The sequence below is a fragment of the Geotrypetes seraphini genome, chromosome 9, assembly GCF_902459505.1.
Source record: "Geotrypetes seraphini chromosome 9, aGeoSer1.1, whole genome shotgun sequence".
Lineage (NCBI taxonomy): Eukaryota > Metazoa > Chordata > Amphibia > Gymnophiona > Dermophiidae > Geotrypetes > Geotrypetes seraphini.
The window spans coordinates 132152557-132176375 of NC_047092.1; the positions used below are offsets into that span (position 1 = coordinate 132152557).

Below are 23819 nucleotides of genomic sequence, written 5' to 3' on the forward strand. Positions count from 1 at the left end.
CGACAAGTCAATGAAGTTGTCCACGCAGTGTGCGGCAGCGGTGAAAAGGGCGAACAGAATGCTAGGAATGATTAAGGGGATCACGAACAGATCGGAGAAGGTTATCATGACGCTGTACCGGGCCATGGTATGCCCCAGTGGCGTACCTAGGGTATGTGGCACCCGGGGCCCATCATTTTTTGACACCCCCCCCCCCCCCCCATGTAAAAATTTTTTTTTTTTTTTTTTTGCAATAACCATGAAATGGAATAAATGGTCAGAATAGAAACAGGCAGTGAAAATTTTCTTTTATTGAACCTCATATATGTAACCATTATTCCAAACATAACAAAACATAAATTATGTCTAAATTGTCATGACATTAGAAGTACATATGAAGTAGTTGCAGGCAGTGGCGTACTTAGGGTATGTGGCACCCAGGGCCCATCATTTTTTGACACCCCCCCATCTATATGAAAAATATGATTTTTAGTACCAATCTACATATCGCACCACAAGAGTGTACCTAGGAAAAGGCTGCATCTTAAACACTGCAGTGAGCACTAGAACACCAACACATACATTGTAAAACTAAACAAGCCAGATCCCGCACAGTCAATTGGTCCTGTAGTCAATGCCAACTGAAAACTATGTCTTTTTCATACACACAGAACAGAGATACACCCTCGCCCAAAATGGAATAATCACAAACTAAAAATAGAAATATGTAGACAAAAGTTAAACTGATCCGCCAAGAAACCAGACCTTATGCAACACCACAAAAAACAGTAACACATGTCCTCTAATACAGTGCAAAATATAAAGACAGTAGATGTAAATTTGAAAAAACTGATACATAACAATCACCACTTTATAAATTAACAAATAAAAATAAAACAAATAATGAGATATAAAAAAATACAATTTTATTGGACTAATCCCTGTAAGCTCGGTCCCCATCCCCGCAAACCACCTGATTCCATCCACACAAGCCTTGAATTGTTTATATTAAAGTATAAAAAGAAACAATATTCTGTACAATTGTCAATTTATAAATCAGCGTCTTCTCCCCACTCTCTTCCCCATTTCCCTTCAGCATCCTCAGCCCACTCTCTCTCCACTTTCCTTCAGCGCACGCACATAAAAACAAGCAAGTAATTTTATATCATTTTCATTCTATTCATTCATAGAAATTAAAGTCTAGATAATGCCAGTCACATAACAAAACATGATTTTACAAAAATAATTCCCTGCAGTCAAGCCTGCAAGGATTATTAGATGTCTTTCAGCAGTTCCCCTCCCTCCCTCCCCCTTACCTTTGTGGCCAAGTCAAAATGATCTACCAACAATAAAATTTTAAAAACACAAAGCACGCTGTACGCAGAGAAAATGTTAATTATCATTTATATTCCGCGGGTTTTCAAAGAGGTCAAGGCAGATGACTTTATGCAATGTCACCTCAGTAACAACTATACAAAAATAGACAAATATTCCCCCTCCCTTTTTACTAAACTGCGATAGCGGTTTTTAGCGTAGGGAGCTGCGCTGAATGCCCCACGCTGCTCTCGACGCTCATAGGCTCCCTGCGCTAAAAAACTCTATTGCGGTTTAGTAAAAGGGGGCCATAATGCAAAATATAGACAGCAGATATAAATTTTCAAAACGGACACATTTTGATCACTAAGTTGAAAATAAAATCATTTTTCCTACTTTTTTGTCTGGTGATTTCATGAGTCTCTGGTCCTTCTTCTGATCCTTCTTCTTTCTCTCTCCCCCTGGCTCCCCTCTTTATTTCTGCCTTTCTTTCTCTCTCCTCCTGGCCCCCCTCTTTCTTTCTGCCTTTCTTTCTCTCCCCCTTGACCCCCCTCTTTATTTCTGCCTTTCTTTCTCTCCCCTTGGTCCCCCTCTTTCTTTCTGCCTTTCTTTCTCTCTCCCCCTGGCCCTCCTCTTTCTTTCTGCCTTTCTTTCTCTCCCCCTTGACCCCCTCTTTATTTCTGCCTTTCTTTCTCTCCCCTTGGTCCCCCTCTTTATTTCTGCCTTTCTTTCTCTCCCCTTGGTCCCCCTCTTTCTTTCTGCCTTTCTTTCTCTCTCCCCCTGGCCCCCCCTCTTTATTTTTTCCTTTCTTTCTCTCTCCCCCTAGCCTGCACAAAGCCATCGTGCCGATTTCTCCACTTCCACGATTCTTTCCCTACCCTCACCCCCAAGCCAGCAGCCGATTTCTCCCTGCTCCTTCCCCGATGTCCTGAACTTCATCGGGCAGCAGCAGCATTCACAATTCACTGATGTTGCCCGCTTCAGGCCTTCCTCTCTGTCGGGTCCTGTCTTCATGAAAACTGGAAGTAGGCAGGACCCGGCAGAGAACAAGGCCTGAAGCCGGCAACAGCAGCGAATTGTAAACGCTGCTGCTGCCAGAAGAAGGTAATGGAGCACCGAGGCAGTCCGCTTCTCCCCCCTCCCAGCCGAACCCCCGCTGACCCTCCTATCTCCCCCCCCCCCCCCGTGAACCTTTCCGACCTTCCCAGCGAGAGCAGCAAACCTCCTTCGCGGCTTTCTCCTTCCTCTGCCGCGTTACTGATGACGTCATCAGTGATGCGGCAGAGGGAGGATAAAGCCGACGCTACTGGAGGGAGGTTTGCTGCTTTCGCTGGGAGGGTCAGAAAGGTTCACTTGGGGGGGGGGGAGAGAGATAGGATGGTCAGCGGGGTTTCGGCTGGGAGGGGGGAGAAGCGGTCTGCCTTGGTGCTCCAAGGCCTGGCGCCATTACCTTTTTCGATAATGGCGCCGATGCTGCTTTCGCTGGGAGGGTAGGAGCGCGATAGGGACCGGGCCAGCTGTGCACCCCCCCCCTAAGGCGGCACCCGGGATGGACCTCCCCCTCGCCCTCCTTGGTACGCTACTGCCCTGGGGAAACAGCCTGCAACAAGATCGCGCGATGCCAGAGATTTTTGCCTGCTTCGGCTGTTTCCTCCGCCGCGGTCCCGCCCCTCCTCTGACATCAGAGGAGGGGCAGGACCGTGGCGGAGGAAACAGTCGAAGCAGGCAAAGATCTCTGGCATCGCGATCTTGCTGCAGGCTGTTTCCAGACGCGACACCCGGCGCAGGGGGGGGTAACTGGACCGGACCGGGAGCACCCCCTCAGGGCTTGGTACCCGGGGCGGACCGCCCCCCCCCCCGCCCCCCCCTTGGTACGCCACTGGTATGCCCTCACCTGGAATACTGCATCCAGCACTGGTCGCTGTACATGAAGAAGGACACAGTGCTGCTCGAAAGGGTCCAGAGAAGAGCAACTAAAATGTTAAGGGGCTGGAGGAGTTGCTGTACAGTGAGAGATTAGAGAAGCTGGGCCTCTTCGAAACGTTCAAGATAATGAAGGGAATAGACTTAGTAGATAAAGATAGGTTGTTCACCGTCTCCAAGGTAGAGAGAATGAGAGGGCACTCTCTAAAGTTAAAAGGGGATAGATTCCATACAAAAGTAAGGAAGTTCTTCTTCACCCAGAGAATGGTAGAACACTGGAATGCTCTTCTAGAGGCTGTTATAGGAGAAAACACCCTCCAGGGATTCAAGACAAAGTTAGACAAGTTCCTGCTGAGCCAGAATTTATACAGGTAAGGCTAGTATCAGGGCACTGGTTTTTGATCTAAGGGCTGCCGCGTGAGCGGACTGATGGTCTGACCCAGCAGCAGAAATTCTTATGTTCTTATAAGATGTCTTCTTCTCCCCTGAGATAAGCAAGACCTGTACTCAAACAATATGAATGTTGTGTAAGATGCGCATACTTGCTCCTAATCCATCTTGCTGCATACGAACACAGACTGTAGAAGTCCATCTGGCATCAGCTCTACTGTTCCACTGCTAGAGTTGTCATCAAAGCTAACTCCAGCTCTCCTGATCTGCCTTGCCATATACTGGACACAGTGTATAAGTCCGCCCAGCATTGGCTTTGCTTCCCCAATGCTGAGGCTTCAATTTAAGCACTGTTCCTGCACATCATAAATTAAGTTATAGTTGTTCATCTGTTTTGTGTCAATACTATCATTTTTCTAGTTAAGAAGCCTTTGAATCTTGTGACAAATCCATAGCCAGTTCAGGGTTTGCCCCAAGGAGACAGGATTTTCACCAGGCCCGTTGTAGGAAGGCAGACCAGGTTAGTGCCTGGCTCCCAGGAAGAGATGACTACCCCTTGAAAGATAATGCTGGAGAATGGCAGGAGAATGTGGAGCAAAGAAGCTTTTACCTGGTTGGGACATGCACAGACTCAGCCAAGGGTTTACTACCCCACTGTGAGCCTGTTCCCTTAAGGCAGAGATCTGCTAGGAGCAGGGGTTTAAAGCCTGCTCAGGTTACTAAAGAGCCTTTTCATTTTTCCCGCTCTGATTTAGAGGGTGTGGCATGCAGGTTTATTGAGCAGAGGAGTTGCAGATGGAGCCGCAGATGTGATGCAGCAAAGGCTGGAAGGCAGCAGGAGTTTGCTCCAGGAGCTTACAACTCAGACTGGGTAATGAAAGAGGTAGATGAAGTTTCTCCTAACCCAGCTGAAGGTTTGTTATGATCCCAAAGGCATTGGAAATTCAGGAATGTTTGCCTGAAGTTTTTGATGTCACAGAAGAAATGCAGATCAACTAAACTTGTGTGAGTTTCTGTTGGTTACTCTCTTTAATGGTGCTTGGTTTGATTGGAAAAGGAATTGTGATTTGTATGACAAGTTGCACTCTCACTTACCTGGATTATAAAAAACTGAGTTTTCTTAATGTATTTTTTTTTTTAACCAAAACATTTTGGGGAAATGTTTGTTTTTGAAATGTATAAGTGTTTGTTTGAAGCAGTCTTGTTTGCTAGTTACTTCAATCACTGTGCTCCGTCCAGCTGAAGCAGCTCTAGGTGGTTGCCATGGAGATAGGGGAGCTTAAGCTGTGCATTCTTTCTGCTGAATTAACCCCTAATGTTTCTAAAAACCTACTGTGGGTTCTTGGTATGAAAAGCACCTCATTTACAAGTCCTGTTCATGAACTGTATGTGCAGCAGTACTGCTGAAGTTTGCTGCTGTATGAATGAAATGTTTCAGCCCAAGGAAAGAACTGTGGCTGAACCCGGTTGCTCAGATTGTGGTTTGTCTTGTGTAAATGCTAATTACTGTCAGAGCCTTATTCCAGCTCAGCCCCAGCAGTACCCCGACACAGGAACCAGGAACACAAGACATTATTTGTTTATGAAACTAATTTATTTTGGTATCAGCATTATTTTGATCTTCTATCCAACTGCCTCAGTGAAGTTAACTGAGCCAGCTTAGTCAAACCTGAGGCCAAGGACTGTTAAAATTATAATTCAGACTTACCAGATTGCAGGAATTGAATTGTTTTCTTTTTGTAATCATGAAAGTTATGCTCTGATACTAATTTGTGCTGTGTGCAATGAACATGAAGCATTTTTGAACCTTTTGAAACCTGATTTGACCAGGGTGGCCTAAATAAACTTCAATTTATTTTGGACATTCTGACTGGGTGTTTGTTGATTAAGAAGAAAATACATGATACCTACCCATGCATGCACTCCTATATAGTGGCCTAGTACCTTATTAAGTCCTGAAGAGATCCTCTTGTTATAGAGAACACGTTGGGGTGAAGTTTTACCACAACCTGGAGTTCTAACTGAGGGAGTTAGATGCCTTGGTGTGACAATCCATCTCGTGTATTTTTAAATTCAGTCACTGTTTTCATCTCCACCACCTCTACAGGGAGGTCATTCCAGGCATCCACCACCCTCTCCATGATAAAGTATTTCCTAATGTTACTCTTAAGTCTACCATCCCACAACCTCATATTATGTTCTCTAGTTTTACCGCTTTTCTGTCTCTGGAAAAGATTGGTTTGCAGATTAATACCACTGAAGTATTTTAAACATCTGTTTCATATCTCCTCTATCCCTTCTTTCCTCTAGGGTATACATATTCAGGTATTCAAGCCTCTTCTCATACATCTCTTGGAGCAATCCCAGTATCAATTCTGTTGCTTTCCTCTGGACTGCTTCTTACATCCTTAGCAAGATATGGACCCTAGAACTGAACACAATATTCTAAGTGGGTCCTCACCAATGACTTGTACAAGGGTGTGATTGTATATGATAATCCTAAGGTGGCCAAACAGGTTGAAAAGGTGACAGCAAAAGCTAGAAGGATGCTAGGCTGCATAGGTATGGCCAGTAGGAAAAAGGAGGTATTGATGCCCCTGCATAAGACTCTTGGTGAGACCTCATTTAGAATATTGTGTACAATTCTGGAGGCTGCACCTTCAAAAAGATATAAAAAGGATGGAGTTGGTCCAGAGGAAGGCTACTAAAATGGTTTGTGGTCTTTGTGATAAGGCGTATGGGTACAGACTTAAAGATCTCAATCTGTATACTTTGGAGGAAAGGCAGGAGAGGGGAGATATGATAGAGACATTTAAATACCTGCATAATATAAATGTACTTGAGTCGAGTCTCATTTGAAAGGAAACTGCAATGTGAGGGCATAGGATGAATTTAAGAGGTGATAGGCTCCGGCATAATCTGAGGAAATACTTTTTTACGGAAAGGGTGGTAGATGTGCGGAACAGTCTCTCGGAAGAGGTGGTGGAAACAAGAGACTATATCTGAATTCAAGAGGGCCTGGAATAGGCACGTGGGATCTCTCGGAGAGAGAAAGAGATAATAGTTGCTGCGAATGGGCCATTTGGCCTTTATCTGCAGTCATATTCCTATGTTTCTATGTTAATAACACCTCACTTTTAATTCTCTCTATGCCAAGATCCCTCTCCCAGTCTGTGTATATACAGCTCCTTTGGAATTTTAAACCCCAATTGTATCACTCTGCACTTCTTCACATTAAATATTAACTGTCAAATAATAGACCATTCTTCTAACTTTCACAGATCTCTTCTCATGTTTTCTATTCTCTCCAGTATGTCCACTGTTGCAAATCTTTGTATCATCAGCAGAGACTTACTTTTCCTTCTAATCCTTCAGAAATATCACTCACAAATATATTGAACATAATGGGCTCCAGTACCAATCCCTGACACATGCTACTACTCACATTTCTTTCCTCTTTGCAAATTCCATTTTCCACCACTCTCTTATCTGTCAGTCAACTAGTTTCTAATCCAGGTCACCACTGGACCACAGGTCAGCCTCCTATGAGGAACCTTGTCAAAGGCTTTGTTGAAATTCAGGTAGACTACATTTAGTGCACAACCTTTATCCATTTCTCTGGTCATTCAATGATATCCATCATATTCGTTTGACATGACTTCCTCTTTGTGAAACCATGTTGTCTAAAATCTTGTAACCCATTGGATTCCAGGTAGCTCAATATTCTTTCCTTCAGCAGAACTTATTTTTCCAACCACCAAAGTGAGGCTTATTGGCCTGTAGCTTCTGACTTCTTCTCTGTTACAATTTTTGTGAAGAAGGGACTACATTCGTTCTCCAATCCCACATAACCTTTCCCATCTCCAAGGATTTATTATACAAATCTGCAAGAGGTCCCACAAAAACTTCTCCAAGTTCCTTCAATACCCTAGGATGGCTTTATCCACTTTTAGTTTTCCCAGTTCATAAACACTTTCTTCTGTTTCTTCTATGAATGATGTGATATCTATTCCATTCCTATATATCTTTGTCAGCCAACCAAGGTCCTTCTCCAGACTTTTCTTCCATGAACACAGAAGTATTTGTTTAGCATGTCCGCTTTTTCCTTATCCCTTTCCTTCCTTCCTTCCTTTGCTGTCCTGCAGCATGGAGATTTCAGCTCCAAATTTAATGAAGTACTGTATATTATAAAAATATTTGGGCTGCCCAAGCACCCACAGAGCTGCTGCCTATGCTGGAAGTAGTGCTTTCCTAATCAAAACCTGAGATACTTCCTGTGACTGGGATGTATCTGAATGTTGATATAGGTTTCATTTAAGTTCAGAGAGCATAGCCAATCGTTTTTCTCAATCATGGCAATTAAGGTGCCTAGGAAAATATGCTGAACTTTTTCTAGGGCCAGATATTTGTTCAGTCCCCTTAGGTTTAGAATGGAGCAAAGTCCTCCTGTCTTTTTGGGGACCAGGAAGTACTTGGAGCAGTATCCCATTTCTTTTTCCCTTGGTGGAACAGGCTCAATTGCATTGACCTGCAAAGGAAAGAGATCTGTTGAAAAAGCAGCTTCTGGAGCTAAGAGCTTAAGTTTGAGGCTCTCTGGGAAGGAAGGGGGGTGGGGGTTTTGGAGAAATGTTCACTAATGTAGGATATAACCAACACAGTCTATTTTGAAAATTCACTGGTCTAAGGTTACAAAGGGCCACTGGTAGTTCATCCAGGATCCTGTAGTCACTTTTACTATGGCTGTACTCTCATGATGCTAGTCAAAAGCTCATCCCCTGTTTGGCTGGGGAGCTGACTGGGATTTCTGAGACACCTGCTGTCGTGGGCTGGATCAAGAGCACTTGGGTGGATAAGAAGGTCCCCTATACCTTCATGAGTAGTAGGGTCTCCTTTCACTTCTATCTGGAAAAGGAGATTGTAGCTGAGCAGGCCAGGAGATTGACTTTCTGGTATCAGCAGGTTTCTTCATGAGGTCAATGACTTCTACCACCTTGTTACCAAACTGATTCTCTCTTCAGCAGGTTGGTAGCATGCAACTTGGCTAATCTGTGCATTCTGATACCCATGGTGGAATCCCTGGTCAACATATCAAAATCATTTTAGATTGCCTGCTGTTTTGCTATTAACTAGCAGAATTCTGCAACTCTGCCACTCTGTTTACCCAGGACTTTGAGTACATGCTCATGAATTGCTGTTAGGAATAAATATAGGAGAGCATAACATTCTGATAAATCTTCATCCCAAAAGAACTCAAAGCCCAAGCTCCCAGGGAGTGCTGAGGAGAAATACTTGGAGCTCTTGGCTCCTTTGAGAGTGTATTTGATGACCATAGAGTGTAGCAGCGCTGTCACTTTTCAAATTCAGGAGCCTTTTAGACTCTATACATCAGCCTCTATATCAGCCTTCTTATGTATAGACTGTGTTTATAAAAAAAATAGCTTTAATTCTAGAAACGGCACTGGTGCGTGACTGACCTGCGATTGATGGCCACTTCTTAGGCGGCCGCTGATACCAGCACTATTTATAGAATCCGGGCCTTAGGTATTTTTCCTAGTTTTTCATGCATTAGCCTTCTTGCTAAAGAATTGCAAACCTTCTTTCAAAGTAATACCATTTATCACCTAATTCTAGAAAGTTGCTTGCCCAAATTTACAACTAGCATGTAAACTTGTGCATGGAACTTATAGAAGATCAGTTGCACATGTAACTTATTTGAATTAATTGGCTATAATTGGTATTAATTTGTGCTAGTTGGCATTAATTGGCAATTACATGTGTACCTGCCCTTAGTATTCTATAAGTTGTAATCACAAATTTCAGAATATGCAACTCTAAGGGGATATGGACCTGGGAAGAGCATTGGCAGATTGGGGCACATCAAGAAGTTGTATGCATGGGCTATAAAAAATAAGCTAGCAGTTACACCCTAAGGCCCAATTCTATAAAAGACATCTAAAGTTAGGCGTCTAGGTTGGATGCCTAGCCAATCTAGGCACCTAACTTAAATATTTAAAAAGCTTAATCAGTGCCAATATTGAGCAATTAGCAGCTCATATTGGCAAAAATAAAAATTAATTGGGTGGTAGACAACTAGCCCAGTAGGCACCTATGACTTTCAGGTAGGCATGTAGTCCAAGTTGGTATGATAACGGGCAGGTCACGGGTGGATCTTGGGCATGTTTTGCATGTAGGCACTTAAACTGGACTTAGGCACCAGTATTTAGGCCAAGAAAACAGTTGCATAAATAGCGAGCACCTAAAGTTAGGGTGCCTACCGGCGCCTAAGTTTAATTTAGGCACCGCTAGGCATGATTCTATATACAGTGCCTAACTTAAGATTGACATGTGGTTAGTGCCAGGCTCATCAGCACCTATGTTTTAGATGCCATTTATAAAATCAGGGCCTACAGAGGAATTCTATAAGAGGCACCTAAATAAATAACTCAGGGAGCTATTCTACAACCCTGCAAGCCACATTTTTGGAATATCCCGGTCCCTTCCCTGACCATACCCTCTTCTAAGTTGCATGCTAGGGTATACACACACTTGAGGTTATAGAAGAATGTACAGGCAGATGCATGTGCAAATCCCAATTATTGTCATTTAACTGCAGTAATTGATTATTACCATCAATTAATTGCTAGTTAATGGCTCATTAGCTATTTATGATGTGCATGCATCTTGACCCCTATACTCAGTTTTCAGCACCAACTGTGCTAGAATCCATAAGTCTATGTGTAGTCCACTAAATGAAAATGTTGCTAAAAATTCTACATTAATTCAGAATCTAGTCAAAATGCTATTTTCCATAATCATAATAGGAGATTTCATTTTTGCAATGACAATCACTATTATCTAACATGAAAATCAGTAACTCAACTGAAAATTACTTTCCATTTCTCAAAGGAAAATTGTGCACTGAGTATAACTTTTTTTTCTCTGGCTTTATTGATAAAATCATGAATCAAAGTGGAATTAGTTTTTCTTTGATGACACATATATAACTTTCATGTTTTAAAAACATATCTACAAGACTTGAGCTTTGCACTTTTATTTAAACCCCATTCTAAAACTTTCAGTTTTGGAATTCTTTTTACTTTTGAGAATGTTAAGATCATTGGAGATTAGTACATTTCACTTACATAACATAAGACAAACAAGAACAACATCAGTTATTATCCCAATTGAGGCATGAGCCATTATATTAATTGACTTCTAAGAAATATGAGAGATACATTGGCACTGAAGCATTTTTAAGCATATTCATTGCGATTGCAACTTGAAATAACTATCAAATTTAAAATAAAGCGCAAATAACTCAACCTTAGCCATATTACATTTTGTTAAAGTCTGATTTCAGAAGGTGCTCTTTTGCAAAAGAATCATTAACATTTTATATGAATACTATATTGTATAGAAAACTGTACACTGTGATAGTTTGCAGTTTGAAATGGAAATCAAAATGTTGATATGGCTATGAAATTAGGTAATATAAATACAGAAAAAAATGATTATATTAAGTACTGTATACATATTAACACATTATCAGAAAATTATAAAATCTTGCTTTCCCCAACTATCATGATACATATCCCAGAACTTGTACTATGTATTTTGTGAATATGAAATTAATGATTAAAGGATATAGTTATCAGTGTTGACCACTGCTAAGATGTTATTTTACAACTAACTCATGCTATTTTATCATAGATCTCATTTCATGCAATGAGACCTAGGGCTCCTTTTACAAAGGTGCGCTAGCAGTTTTAGCGCACGCTAAAATGCCATGTGTGTTAGCCGCTACCGCCTCCTTTTAAGCAGGTGGTAGTTTTTTATCTAGCACGTGCTATAGCATGCCCTAATCGTGTGTGTGTGCTAGAAACGCTAGCGCACCTTCGTAAAAGGAGCCCCTAGGTACTAATAACTAGGGTTAACTGTAAAATAGCATAACTTAATGGTAGCCCACATTGATATCTCCCTCTGAATGTTATATATTGACCATCATTTTATGTTTACATTTTACTACGATGATATAATTTAAAGTATCGAGCTAAATTAAATAAAAACCAGTGTCTGAAACAAATTCTCTTGAAAGGATTTTTCATAAGCCTGAGTTTAGGGTAACAGATGAAAACTGCATCTGTGTCTGGAAGTTAGATGAATGCTGCAATGGTTTCAATTTATAGTCAGCAGGTAATGCACACTTGCATTAAATCAGCTTTTATTTTCTATGTAATGTTATTCAGCTAGATAAAATGTACACATGATATCCTTATTTTTCCAGTTCTAGGATACTCAAAAACACCTTGCATGTTCAAAATCATTTTTTGTTGAACAATTTAAGGGACTTGTTTACAAAAGTGCATTAGTTACTTTGGCCCAAATTCTATAAAGTCCACCTAAAGTTAGGCATCAGCACCATTTCTATAAAACTTAGACACCCATTATAGAATCATGCTCAGCGTCCTAACATTTAGACATCCTCAATTTATGCCAGGGTTTTCTGTGCCTAAAGTTAGGCACTGATATCAGAGCCTAACAGCAACTGATGCACAAAGAAGTGCCTAACTCAAAACATGCTCGTGATCTGCTCCTAACCACGCCTACTGTGCTTTGGGCTACGTACCTATGGCAAATGCAGATCCAAATTTGCAGTCAATTGAGACACCATTATCTGTCGGTCTTCTCTAATCAAGGGATCCAACCTGTCAATGTGCTTTTAGCATCCATTTTCTGACCTTGTGGCTGCCACACAACTAAAGGCCAAGGGCTGCACTGAGCATGGACAAACTATCCAACAGATAATATATAAGTATATGTTGCATTTTGCTAGCTGTGTTCTGGTTATCGTGCAATTTAAAATTGCCTTTAATTTTTTATTTCCCCTTGTTATGTACATTCTGTAAATGCTAATATTTAGGCTGCTCGGTAGTAGGTGTAAATATAGGCATGCACAATCTAAGCTTAATTGCTATATGATTTGTGCTAGTATTTTATAAAAACATAGGCACCTGTGTCTTTATGAAATAGGCAAAATTAGGTACTTTCTTGCCCTTTTAACCTTAGCACTCTGTTATAAAATTACCCTCTCAGTGCCACCTCATTAGTGTTTTTAAGTATATCTGAATTATCTGTACTGCAATTAATCACTCTAAAGGCAGAAGATGGAAATATTCCCAAAAGTTACTGCTGGATTCTGTATATGTCACCCAAAGCTGGGCGCACAGATTTAGGTGCAGATCGCAGATCTGTGCATAAATCTATTAGCTAATTAGGTGATAAAAACCCCCAATTACTTATATTAACAAAGACTTGGCAGTAATTAGGAGTTATGTGTGGATCTGCCCTACACCCTATTCTTTAGCAGATGCACCTCAATTTCATAACATGCAACTCTAAAGGGGGCATGAACAGGTCAGGAGCATTCCTGGAATTTGGGGACAATGTTAAAGAGTACCAGCATTTCCTAACCTAACTGCCATCAGCTGGGCACGAGCATTCACACCAGCCCAAAGTCATGCAGAAACCCCCAAACTCTATAAAGCCTGCCTAAAGTTAAGCAACATGCCTAGCTGATGTTAGTGCTTAACTCAATTGACTTATAGGTCAAATTGGTGCCGATAGTTGCCAATTAGCACCTCATAACTGACTTTAATTGAAGTTGATGTGGGCATGGTTAGGGGCAGATCGTGGGCATGTTTTGGGGTTAGATGCCTGTTTTTTTACTTAACTAAACTAACCCAAGTGGTGTGTATAATCAAAATATAATGCAAATAATATATAACTCCCACTTATTCAGAGAAGTGCACTCGCTATCTAACTTAATTATTTATCTATCTCAATCTGATTATTTATATATACGGGAAAAAGCCTCAGAAATGGAGCCTACGCGCAGTCACAGACTGAAAAGATCAGCATAGTTGCTATGCTCCTTGCTCCAGTCATCAGCCACAAAAAACCCGTTAATTTTTTAATATATTTTTTCAGTATTATTCACTTAATGTGCCATGTTAACTTAATGTTAACTTAAGTTAATGTTAACTTAATCATAATATATTAAAATACTTTTTTATCATTTTTTTCGGATATATTCTATATTTCCATTCTTATTGTGTGCACAACTCCATTTGAACTGAAAAAAGTGACTAGAATATTATTTAACTTAATGTTTGATCACAGAAATGCCTCTCAACAGATGCCAACGCGGTCAGTGTTTCAGGGAGATGTACTTTAAACCGCTGCTTCAGGGCATAGGCATTACACATTTTTCACTGCACTAGTCCGCGCATAGGCTCCATTTCTGAGGCTTTTTCCCGTATATATAAATAATCAGATTGAGATAGATAAATAATTAAATTAGATAGTGAGTGCACTTCTCTAAATAAGTGGGAGTTATATATTCTTTGCATTATGTTTTTTTACTTAGCAATTATATGTAGGGCTAAACAATGACTGGAATTCAATATATTAATTTCAGCATCAGAACTTCAAGTGCCTTACACAATTAATGATCAGAAACGACCATACTAAATATCAATTTAAGATGTTAATGATCCTCAGAGGGCTAGACAACCCCAATGGTTCGTGTGAAACAGATCACAGAACCCGATCTTCATTGGATCAATAGTGACTTAATTATATTTAAACTAAAGCATGACATCTTATGGAGAGGAGCGGTTTCTCGTATGCCCGATAATTTAATGTTGGGAGCCTCAACCTTGATGAAATCTATTTGAAACATGAGCATGTTGGTAGAGGAGCTCCCTTAATACTAGCTACTACATTAAAGCTAAGTATTATTAAGTTCAATATCGAATGGAGTATGAATTTATGAACTTATGAGAGAAAGAAAATAAGTAGAAAACGGATTGAAAAAAATATAAAAAGTTTAACTATAATTACAAAAAAAAGTTTAAATATAATTAAGTCACTATTGATCCAATGAAGATCGGGTTCTGCGATCTGTTTCACACGAACCATTGGTCTAGCCTTCTGAGGATCATTATCATCTTATACTTAGGCATTGTTGTACACACAATTTCGGTGCACGCATTTAAGCCAAGAAAACCCTGGCATAAATAGGGCGCACCTAAAATTTAGGACACCTAGCTATGCCTACGCGTGATTCTGTTATGCTTAGCACTGCATTAGTCAGTGCCAATTTTTTAGGTGACATATATTATGTTAATCAGGTTTTCTATTCTGCCTTTACCTATTCAGTTCAAGGTCAGATTACATTACAAGAGGTTGGGTCAGTTACCCAGGAAGTTACAATGGACATTTTGACACGGACATTCAATTGAGTTGCTAGTACAGGTAGATAGGTACAGTTTTTAATACAGTTAGGTCATGCTGTAGTTACAAATACATAGTTACAAGTAGGTCATCATTGGCTATCGTTATGTCCCAGGAATTGCATTGGACAGTTTAGCAATGGACCTTTGCAATTACCAATTCCCATATATAGAATTTGAGCCATAAAGCTCACTAAACTAGTATTCACTGAAGGTAATTTTGAGCAGAGTACCTTTTGCAGAATACTAGTTTGTCACACATCATTTTGGCATCTGTCTTTGAGCAGCACTTAGAGAATGTAGCCCATAATGCAGAAATTTTGCAGTTACTGTTCAGTAATTTTGGCAATTCCCACATGGTAACTGTAAAACTTTAACAATAAATTTTAAATAAGTACTTCATTGATGACCCATCACTAGATGCTATTGGACTTCCAGAAATGAGTGGAGAAAAAAGCCTGTATTAAAGCTATCAGTAGTACTTTACCATAGTAAAACAAGGCTGCACGTTCTTGTCACAGGCAAAAAAAACTTCCACTTTGAATGTCACTGGTAGTTTTTAAGTGAAAGACGGAAGCTGCCAACGTGGACAAGCAAATGACTTATCTGAAGGTGCCAGAGACTGCAGATCAGGGCTGCCCAAGTCCGGTCCTCAAGATCTACTGGCAGGCCAGGTTTTCAGGATATCCACAATGAATATGCATGAGAGAGAGATTTGCATACCAAGAAGGCAGTGCAGGCAAATCTCTCTCATGCATATTCATTGTGGATATCCTGAAAACCTGGCCTGCCAGTAGATCTAGATCTTGGGCAGCCCTTTGTAGATAGTTCAAATCCTTCCGATTATCCTTATCTGGCTCCCGACTAGCTCCCGACAAGGAACCTTGTTTTTGCCATTAAAAAAAGGCTGCTTCTGGGGAAATGAACTGGCTGTGCAGTGATACGATTTTCATGGCAGCTATACAGAAAGTTCTTTTCCCCTGAAGCAGCTGTCTACAGCCTCTGGTGCCTTCAGATAAGTCAGATAACTATCTGACTGTGATAAGAATGTGCAGCCTTGTTTTACTATGGCAACATGCTGCTGATAGCTTTAATACAGGCTTTTTCCTCCACTCATTTCTGACATCCGATAGCATCTAATGATGGGTCGCCAATGAGATGCTTATTTAAAATTTATTGTTATAGGTATTGCAGCAGTGTTTGATTAACTGTAAAACTTTGCCACATTTTAGTAAAAGACCTCCGAGTGTCTGCTTTAATGCAGAGCCAGGGAAATCAAAACAGTTAGAGTAAGAGCAATGCAAAAGATCAGATGCAAAAATTAGAATTTTTTTGCCAATTAACTTAAACAGCAACCTACAGCAATCACTGCAGCTTTTGCTAGATTTTTATATTATCTGAAGATTTGCAGACAACAAAAGCATCAGAACTGCCTGTCAAGCCTGAAATGCCTTGTGTGAGAAAAAGTTGGCTTAATTTGCTCTCATAACTTGGCACTTAACACTTCATTACTGACATTAATTGGAATTAATTGAAAGCTAGGTACCAGCTAGGGGCCAGCACCTGGTTTTGACTTAGGCGCTGTTGTGTGCTCCTAACTTAGGTGTATACATTTAGATCAAGCAAGCCCTGGCATAAATATGGTGGGCCTAAAAGTTAGGATGCTTAGTAGAGGTCTGCACGGGAGCGGGGATCGCGGGAATCCCCCCTAACCCACGGGACTCCCACGGGGACCCCCTTCTAGCCAACGGGACTTCCACGGGGATGGAAGGCTTTGGAAGCAGGGTTCGTCCATATAATATAATGGACCCGTCAGCCTTAGTAAAAGAGGGGGTTTATAAGTTTATAAGAACAGAAAACAAAAAAAAAAGGGTTCCACTAAAGAGATTTCACAAGGAAAACAGCAGCGCAAACACAAAAGAAACTGAAATTGATGATCCTGTCAGAAGTAATTGCTGCTTTTTATGGGGACGGGCAGGGATGGAGATAATTCCTTGCGGGGATGGGTGGGGACGGAGAGGATCCTGACGGGGACGGGTGGGGACGGAGAGGATCCTTGCGGGGACAGGCGGGGATGGGTGGGATTTCTGTCCCCGCGCAACTCTCTAATGCTTAGCTATGCCTAACACTGCTTAGATTGCGCTAAATATGTTACCATACAATGCACCTAATTTTGTTGAATCGCGCTTACTGCCGCACTAGTTGGCACTGATTTTTTTTTTTTTTTTTAGGTAACCTATACAGAATTTGGCCCTGAGTTTTGCATAGTTTCAGATTAGATTCTTTTGTTTATAAAGCGTAGGAGGTAAAACTTGAAAGCCATGATGAAAATACGGATCATATTTTGCTTCATGTATAATGCAGTAGTAAATAAAGCATTTAACTACAGTATATGAGCTTAGCTTTTTTAACTTGTTCTCTTTGTGGACAGTGAGCTGCAATTAACACATTATTCAGCCTTTTTGGCTCTGCTACAATAACGTTTTATAAGCATTTTAAACTGTAAAAATTAAAGTTAATAGATAACAACCCAAATGATATGTCGGAATATACAATTTTCTCTTTATAGTGCTTAATAAAATTCCAAGATGTAGAAATGAAAATGAGGCTATAAGTCAAAGATTGCTGTGATCATATGATTGGTCAGTTTTGAAGAATTTGAGACATGGCGCGTGGTGTTCTTCATCATGCAGTCATTGAAACTTGTTTTGCATAATATGTTGGGCTTATCCTTCATTTGCAAAAGGATATTCACAAGAGAACGGATAGGTTTATTGGTCTGTCCATGCAGACTGATTGCTGTTTCAAGCACATCAGCAGAGCCTAACAGGCTTTAAACAACCAGTCAAATTATTTATTTAAATAGCTAAATGAGGCAGGAGACATACTGACATATGAATTACAAATTGTAATGTCCTCAATCAGCTTTTCTAACACAATAATTTAACCTACACCCAGTAGTAAATTATCTGTTATCATCCCCTTCCTCTTGTGTGCATAACACAGCAACTTTCCTCAGGGATTGCTGACACCAGCAGCCAGTCTCAGTAGAATTTATTTTGTTTAATTCTGAGTGTATATTCTAACATATGGTATAAAACTATAGTGCTACAATGTGTCTTCCATTGTGTAAGGCTGCAGGTAAATGAAGGAGAGATAACATTTTTGCAAAGTTCTTGCAGTGCAATGCAGCTATGACAGATATTGACATAGAAATGCTAACAATGTAACAATAAAAACAGAGGCATTGGAAACATGGCTGCATGTGTTTCCTGCTGTCTTGTCTCTTTGTGGTGACTTGGAAGTAGTGGTGGCGATCACAGGTTTCTTGACAACATTCAAATCTTCATGTGCCTTTTTCTCTTCTGAAAAGAGAAAAAAAAAAAACAACCCAAGAATTTAAATACAGGATTTCTCCTGATGATTTAATTCAATGGTGCTCAAACCAGTTCTTGATAATCAGAACCCACACCTGTTCAAAGAACCATATTAAAAAGGAATAGGACTCTAACGTCAGCAGATAATGAATTTTGTATATATTAGAGATGGGAACAATGCTGCTAAGAGCGTGCCATTTTTATTTTTTGCAAACAATGCATTCTCTTTCTTGATACCGCACATATGTGAACACTCTTTTATAACAGTACAGTGCTCCCCCGGTTGTTCGTGGTCGGTGGTTCGCGGTCCCGGTCATTCGCGGTATTTTCTGACTGCGAACCGCCGACAAGAAGAGGGCAGCGGGAAAGGCAAGAGAGAGCAGCCAGAGCGCCGCGAGTGCAGGAAATCCGACCGCCTCTTCCTGCACGAAGTCGGGCCTTATCCAATCAGGAGCTGCTCTCCTGCTGCCCTTTCCCGCTGTCCTCTAAAGGCTCCCCCATGAAAAACCGTATTCGTGGTTTTTCGAGATTTGCAGGGGTTCCTGGAATGGAACTCCCGCAAATCTCGGGGGAGCACTGTATACACATGTGTACACTAATTTGTGCTCAATATTATTGGCAAATAGAAAACCACAAACCCTAAATTCTAGAAATGGCACTCAAAATTGCATGTACATATTTGGGTGTGTGCCAAATTTCCATGTACAATTTAATTGAGTAACAAGCCAATTAGCATCAACGATTGGATGCTAACAATCAATTACTGGCATTTATTGGCAACAATTTGAATTTATGCACACACCTTCCTAGATGTTATTCTATAAAGATGCACATGTAAAATATTTCACCGCACAACTGAAAACGGGGTATGGCCATGGGAGAAACATGGGCATTCATGTGGGAGTCATTGCAAGCAGGCAAATGGAATAAGTGTTTAACCAACTTTATTTCAAATGCACTTTCTTATCAAACTTTTAGGACGTCAATTAAAACTTACCTCTTTGATAAATTTCTCTGACTCCATTTCTGTGTTGATGTTTGCGAGTGTTTTGCAAGATGAGCAAAACACTCGAGCAAACTTTAACTCGCAAAACGAGCATTGACTCGATAAGTGACCTGCCACCATCCCATCCCACCCCGGGAACCGGCTTCGCTTCCACTGCAAAGCCCTCTCCCCCGACGCCACCAAGATGATCAGTGCCCTCCATCGACCGGCACTGTGCTTACCATACATGCTCCGGTGCTGAAAGTGCTTGCCGCTGATGTTCTATGCTCAAGGCCTTCTGACTCTCACCCTCTCCAAGATTCTCAAGAGATTCTCGGAGGACCCGCAGCAGCTCAGCATAGAACATCAGCGGCAGGCACTTTCAGCACCGGAGCATGTATGGTAAGCACAGTGCCGGTTGATGGAGGGAGGAGGTGGACAGCAGCATTGATCATCTTGGTGGCCTCGGAGGAGAGGGGATTTGCAGTGGAGACGAAGTTGGTTCCCGGGGTGATACTTTCAGCACCGGCACACATATGGTAAACACAGTGGGGGAAAGAGGCGAGACCCCACTCCCTCAACATCGGGGCTCCCCCAAATGTCCCTGTGGTAAGCGGGTCAGTAAAGCTGGCGGGCCCCTGCCAAAGAGCCCTTTTTAATGGCCCTTTGAACCATGGAGGACCAAGGTAAATTAACACAAGGTAAATTAATCTGCTACTGCCTGTGAGCAAAGAGACTAGCTCTCCCATCTAGGCTAATGCTCGCTAGCCTCCTGCTAAAATGTAAAGATCCTTTCTAATTTAAAGGTACCGACAACCTAGGACGCATGCAGCTTATTTGCAACTAACTTTCTGGAATACCATCTTCTGCTTGCAGCTTATATACTACTAACATCTAGGACCAATATGTGCTGCCTGCAGCTTGTATGCCACTAGCTTTTAGGACTAATACGTACTGATTGCAGTTTGTATGTCAGTGGCTTCCAGACTACTATAATTCTGCACGTAACCTACATGCCTCTAACTTTAATTACATTGTTACTATTTAACCAGTACACACTACACATCACAACAAAGACACATAAACACAGCATTAGAAAGGCCTTACTTGACAAAACCTAAAGCTTTTAAACATAACAAGAAAAGTAGGAAAACTCCTCAAGCAAAATGTGTTTTGGAAAGGGCCCAATGAGATCAACACAACCAGGGGAAAGGGCAGAGGACACAAGAAAACACAAAAAGAAGAACCAGAAAGCAAACAGACACCAACCAGAATACACAAAAATAAAATGCACCATGGAAAGAAGGCCTACTAAACACAAGATCCATTAACAAGAAAGGAATCCAGACCTAATAGAGGAAAACACACTGGATTTCCTAGTGGTAACAGAATCCTGGCTCACAGAAAATATTGGAGTTGTAATAAGTGAAGCATGCCCACAGGACTATCACATCATGCTCCAAAATAGAAAAGGTAAGAGAGGAGGAAGGGTAGCAGTAATAAACAAACCCAACCTGGATTTCCAGCAAATGAAAATCACCCAACCAACAGGAGCAGAATGTGTAATACTTCAAACACACACAAACACAATGGGCATAAAGGTGTTATATGTCATCCCCGACCTAGACACAGAAGAGTGTAAACCTCATCACAGAAACTACTTTAAAAATTCTCCTCATTCTGGGTATGCAGATGACCCAACATGCTTAAAAGCCCAACAGATAGTTTAACAATTGGAAGGACTAGGACTACATCAAACAGTGAAAGAAAAAAAACCTACACAAAGGTCACACCTTAGATGTACTGTTCGGCAGAGAAGAAGATATAGGAGTCTGCAGTCCCTCCTCTATGAAAGTGCCATGGACAGACCACCACTTAGCTTCAGGATAAGATAACCAGAAAGTAGAAAACAATCAAATACCAATGGAACAAGACCAAGATTGGGGAGAGGAATTAGATAGCACCAAATTCAAAAACAAACTGGAGACATGCCTCATGGAAACCAAAATAATGGAGAACTCAGACCTTATAGAACAGGTGAGACTCTGGGATGAGGCATTGGACAGTAGCCTAGAAGAAGCTGCCTCATTATAATTATGAAACCCAAATGGCTGTACCCTGTTAAGTACCCAGCAGGAGGGATCCTTCCTGTTGGAACTGCCGATGCCTCCCCTTGAGAAATCCCCCAAAGGATCTTTAAGTCCTGAGCAGTCAAACTTCCATTTATTTAAGGACCCAACATGGTCCGTGTTTCTAAGTATCCATTTGCATCAGGGGTCATTCAATGTAATCCGTATAAAGAACAATGGAAAGATAGCGATAAACACCATATATTGACTTATTCAAGGTATAACCAAAGTGAAGTTACACTTGCATATTAACAGCTAATGCATACCCAATAATAATGCAAAAACTACTGATTAGTTAGCAGATGAATACCACATGAGCTTTTAGAGCCAGATTCTATACACAGCAACTAATTTGGTAGGCACCTAGGAAAACAGCACCTACTGCATGCCAATCAAAATTTGGCACCGTTTGTAGAATCACATATAGTGGTACGTAAATTGACTTAGGCACCAGTGGGTGTAAACAGCTTAGGTGCCAGTATATTGTCAGCGTTTTCTTGGCTTAAAATACCAGTGCCTAAATATACATAACTGAATCCACACCCAAACCATGTCTACTTGCCGGTAGGTGCTTTGGTGTAGACGCCTACAAAGTTAGGTACCTATCAACTAATTATTTTTTTAAGTTATTTCTCAACTGGCTTTTAGTGGCACTTTCAATTATCAGCACCAATTAAATCAATTAAAAAAAATTAAGTTTGGTACCTAGATCGATAGGCATCCTGATCTAACAGCCTACCTGTAGGCACCTTTTATACAATCAGGACCTTATTGCCTACAAAATGAGTGCACCAACTGTTCATATTGTAATTTTTTTAAAATGGATGTATGTTTTTAGTTCTTGTAAATATTTTGACTCCTAAGTCATGTGGTTCCACCGCCAAAACATGGCTCTGTGTCATTTTTATATTTTATTGTATAAACCTGGTTTGATATTGTAAGACCATTGCCTTGACCCTACTTTTTGCCTGTTGTATGTGAATGGTAACACTTGTGCATAGCTATTAATACAAACAATAGAAAAACAGTCATTTTTACAGCTGTGTTAAAAATGGCCTTAGCATGCAGGAAAGACGGTCAATGCTAAGGTCATTTTTTGCTGTAGCTTAGTAAAAGGACCTCCTTGAGAATTAGGTTCATACATTGGCCTCATTGAATATTTAGGGGCCCCTGTACTAAAGCTTAATATGTGCTAATGGAATTAGCTTAATGCTAAGAATCCCATAGGTATAAAATTTTTAAATGACACTCAAACCTGGGTGCCCAGAATAAAGCATGTTAAGTGTTATTCTATAAATGACACTCAAAGTTGGACGATATTTATAGAATAGCACTTAGCACCAGGATCCATGCTGAATTATAGGTGTGAGTATATACACCAATTGAACCTTGGCATAAATCCCTATGCAAAAAATTGGCCATGGACCTCCTTAGTGAGGGGGAAATTCTATAAGATGGGCCTAAAGTTAGGAGCCTAAATATATAGATGCCTAACTTAATTAGTAAATTAGCTTAAATAATGAGCTTTAACAAGCTCATAATTGAAAAATTTTAATTGGGAGATATGTGCATATCTTCTTAGGTGCGATTCTACAAAAGATAGATGCCTATCCATGGCGCCTAGCATCTAACACCAAAGTAGATGTGTGTAGGGATGGAGAAAGACTTCAGCGCTGCTAGGCACCTATAATGTAGGCTTTTAAAATCCCGGCCTACATTACAAGGGGACATGTGTTTGTTTGAAACAACATGGGAACAGTCAATGACATTTTCCACGTTTCATGTCTTTAATATCCCAAAATGGCAGGGAAAACCTCAAAATTGCATTTTTTTCTATTGTTTATACTAGACCCTGATACTCATTAGTATACCCTATTGCTTACTAATGCACACTATTTATCAATAGGCACAATACTGAAGAACAGTGCAACTTATAGAGTGTCATTGAAATTTTTTAAAAAATATATAATTGGTACGTGAAACTAAAGAAATGTTTTTGGCTTGCAAAGTCCTAGATATAACTGTGATACCTGAATATACTATACCTGAGGTACCAATGAAAATGTGTGAGCTAAATATGAATAAACAATAATGCCGGGACAATTAAACAGATATAAGACTATCTTTAATACCCACCATGGGAAATTTCAGGTTGGTAATAGAAACTATGAAAGTGAGTTGCTGTTGCATGATCTCTCCCACCTCATGAAGCTCTACTTAGAAATGCTACTATAATCTCAAGCTTTATTGTCTTAAATCATCTGTTTGTAAACTACTCTGAATCCAGATGGAGCTAAAGTGGAATACGAGAAGACACAATTAGCATAGCATAGCATCTATCTGGTATACAGTCAGGCTCATAATAAAAAAACATAGATAGCCAAAAAGCATCCTAAATTAGCACTTGGATTTCCTAATCGCCAGGACA

The 23819-nt window shown here is 40.6% G+C and overlaps 1 protein-coding gene across 1 annotated transcript in view; it reads right to left on the reverse strand.

The window, feature by feature from the left end:
• Positions 1-17111: 17111 nt before the first annotated feature.
• The window catches only part of LOC117366433 (glypican-5-like), a 944740-nt gene continuing 938032 nt past the window's right edge, over positions 17112-23819 (reverse strand). The window contains exon 9 of the mRNA XM_033957771.1: positions 17112-18265. Within this exon, the coding sequence (XP_033813662.1) occupies positions 18093-18265 (173 nt within the window). The 3' untranslated portion in view covers positions 17112-18092. The remainder of the gene's footprint in view (positions 18266-23819) is intronic.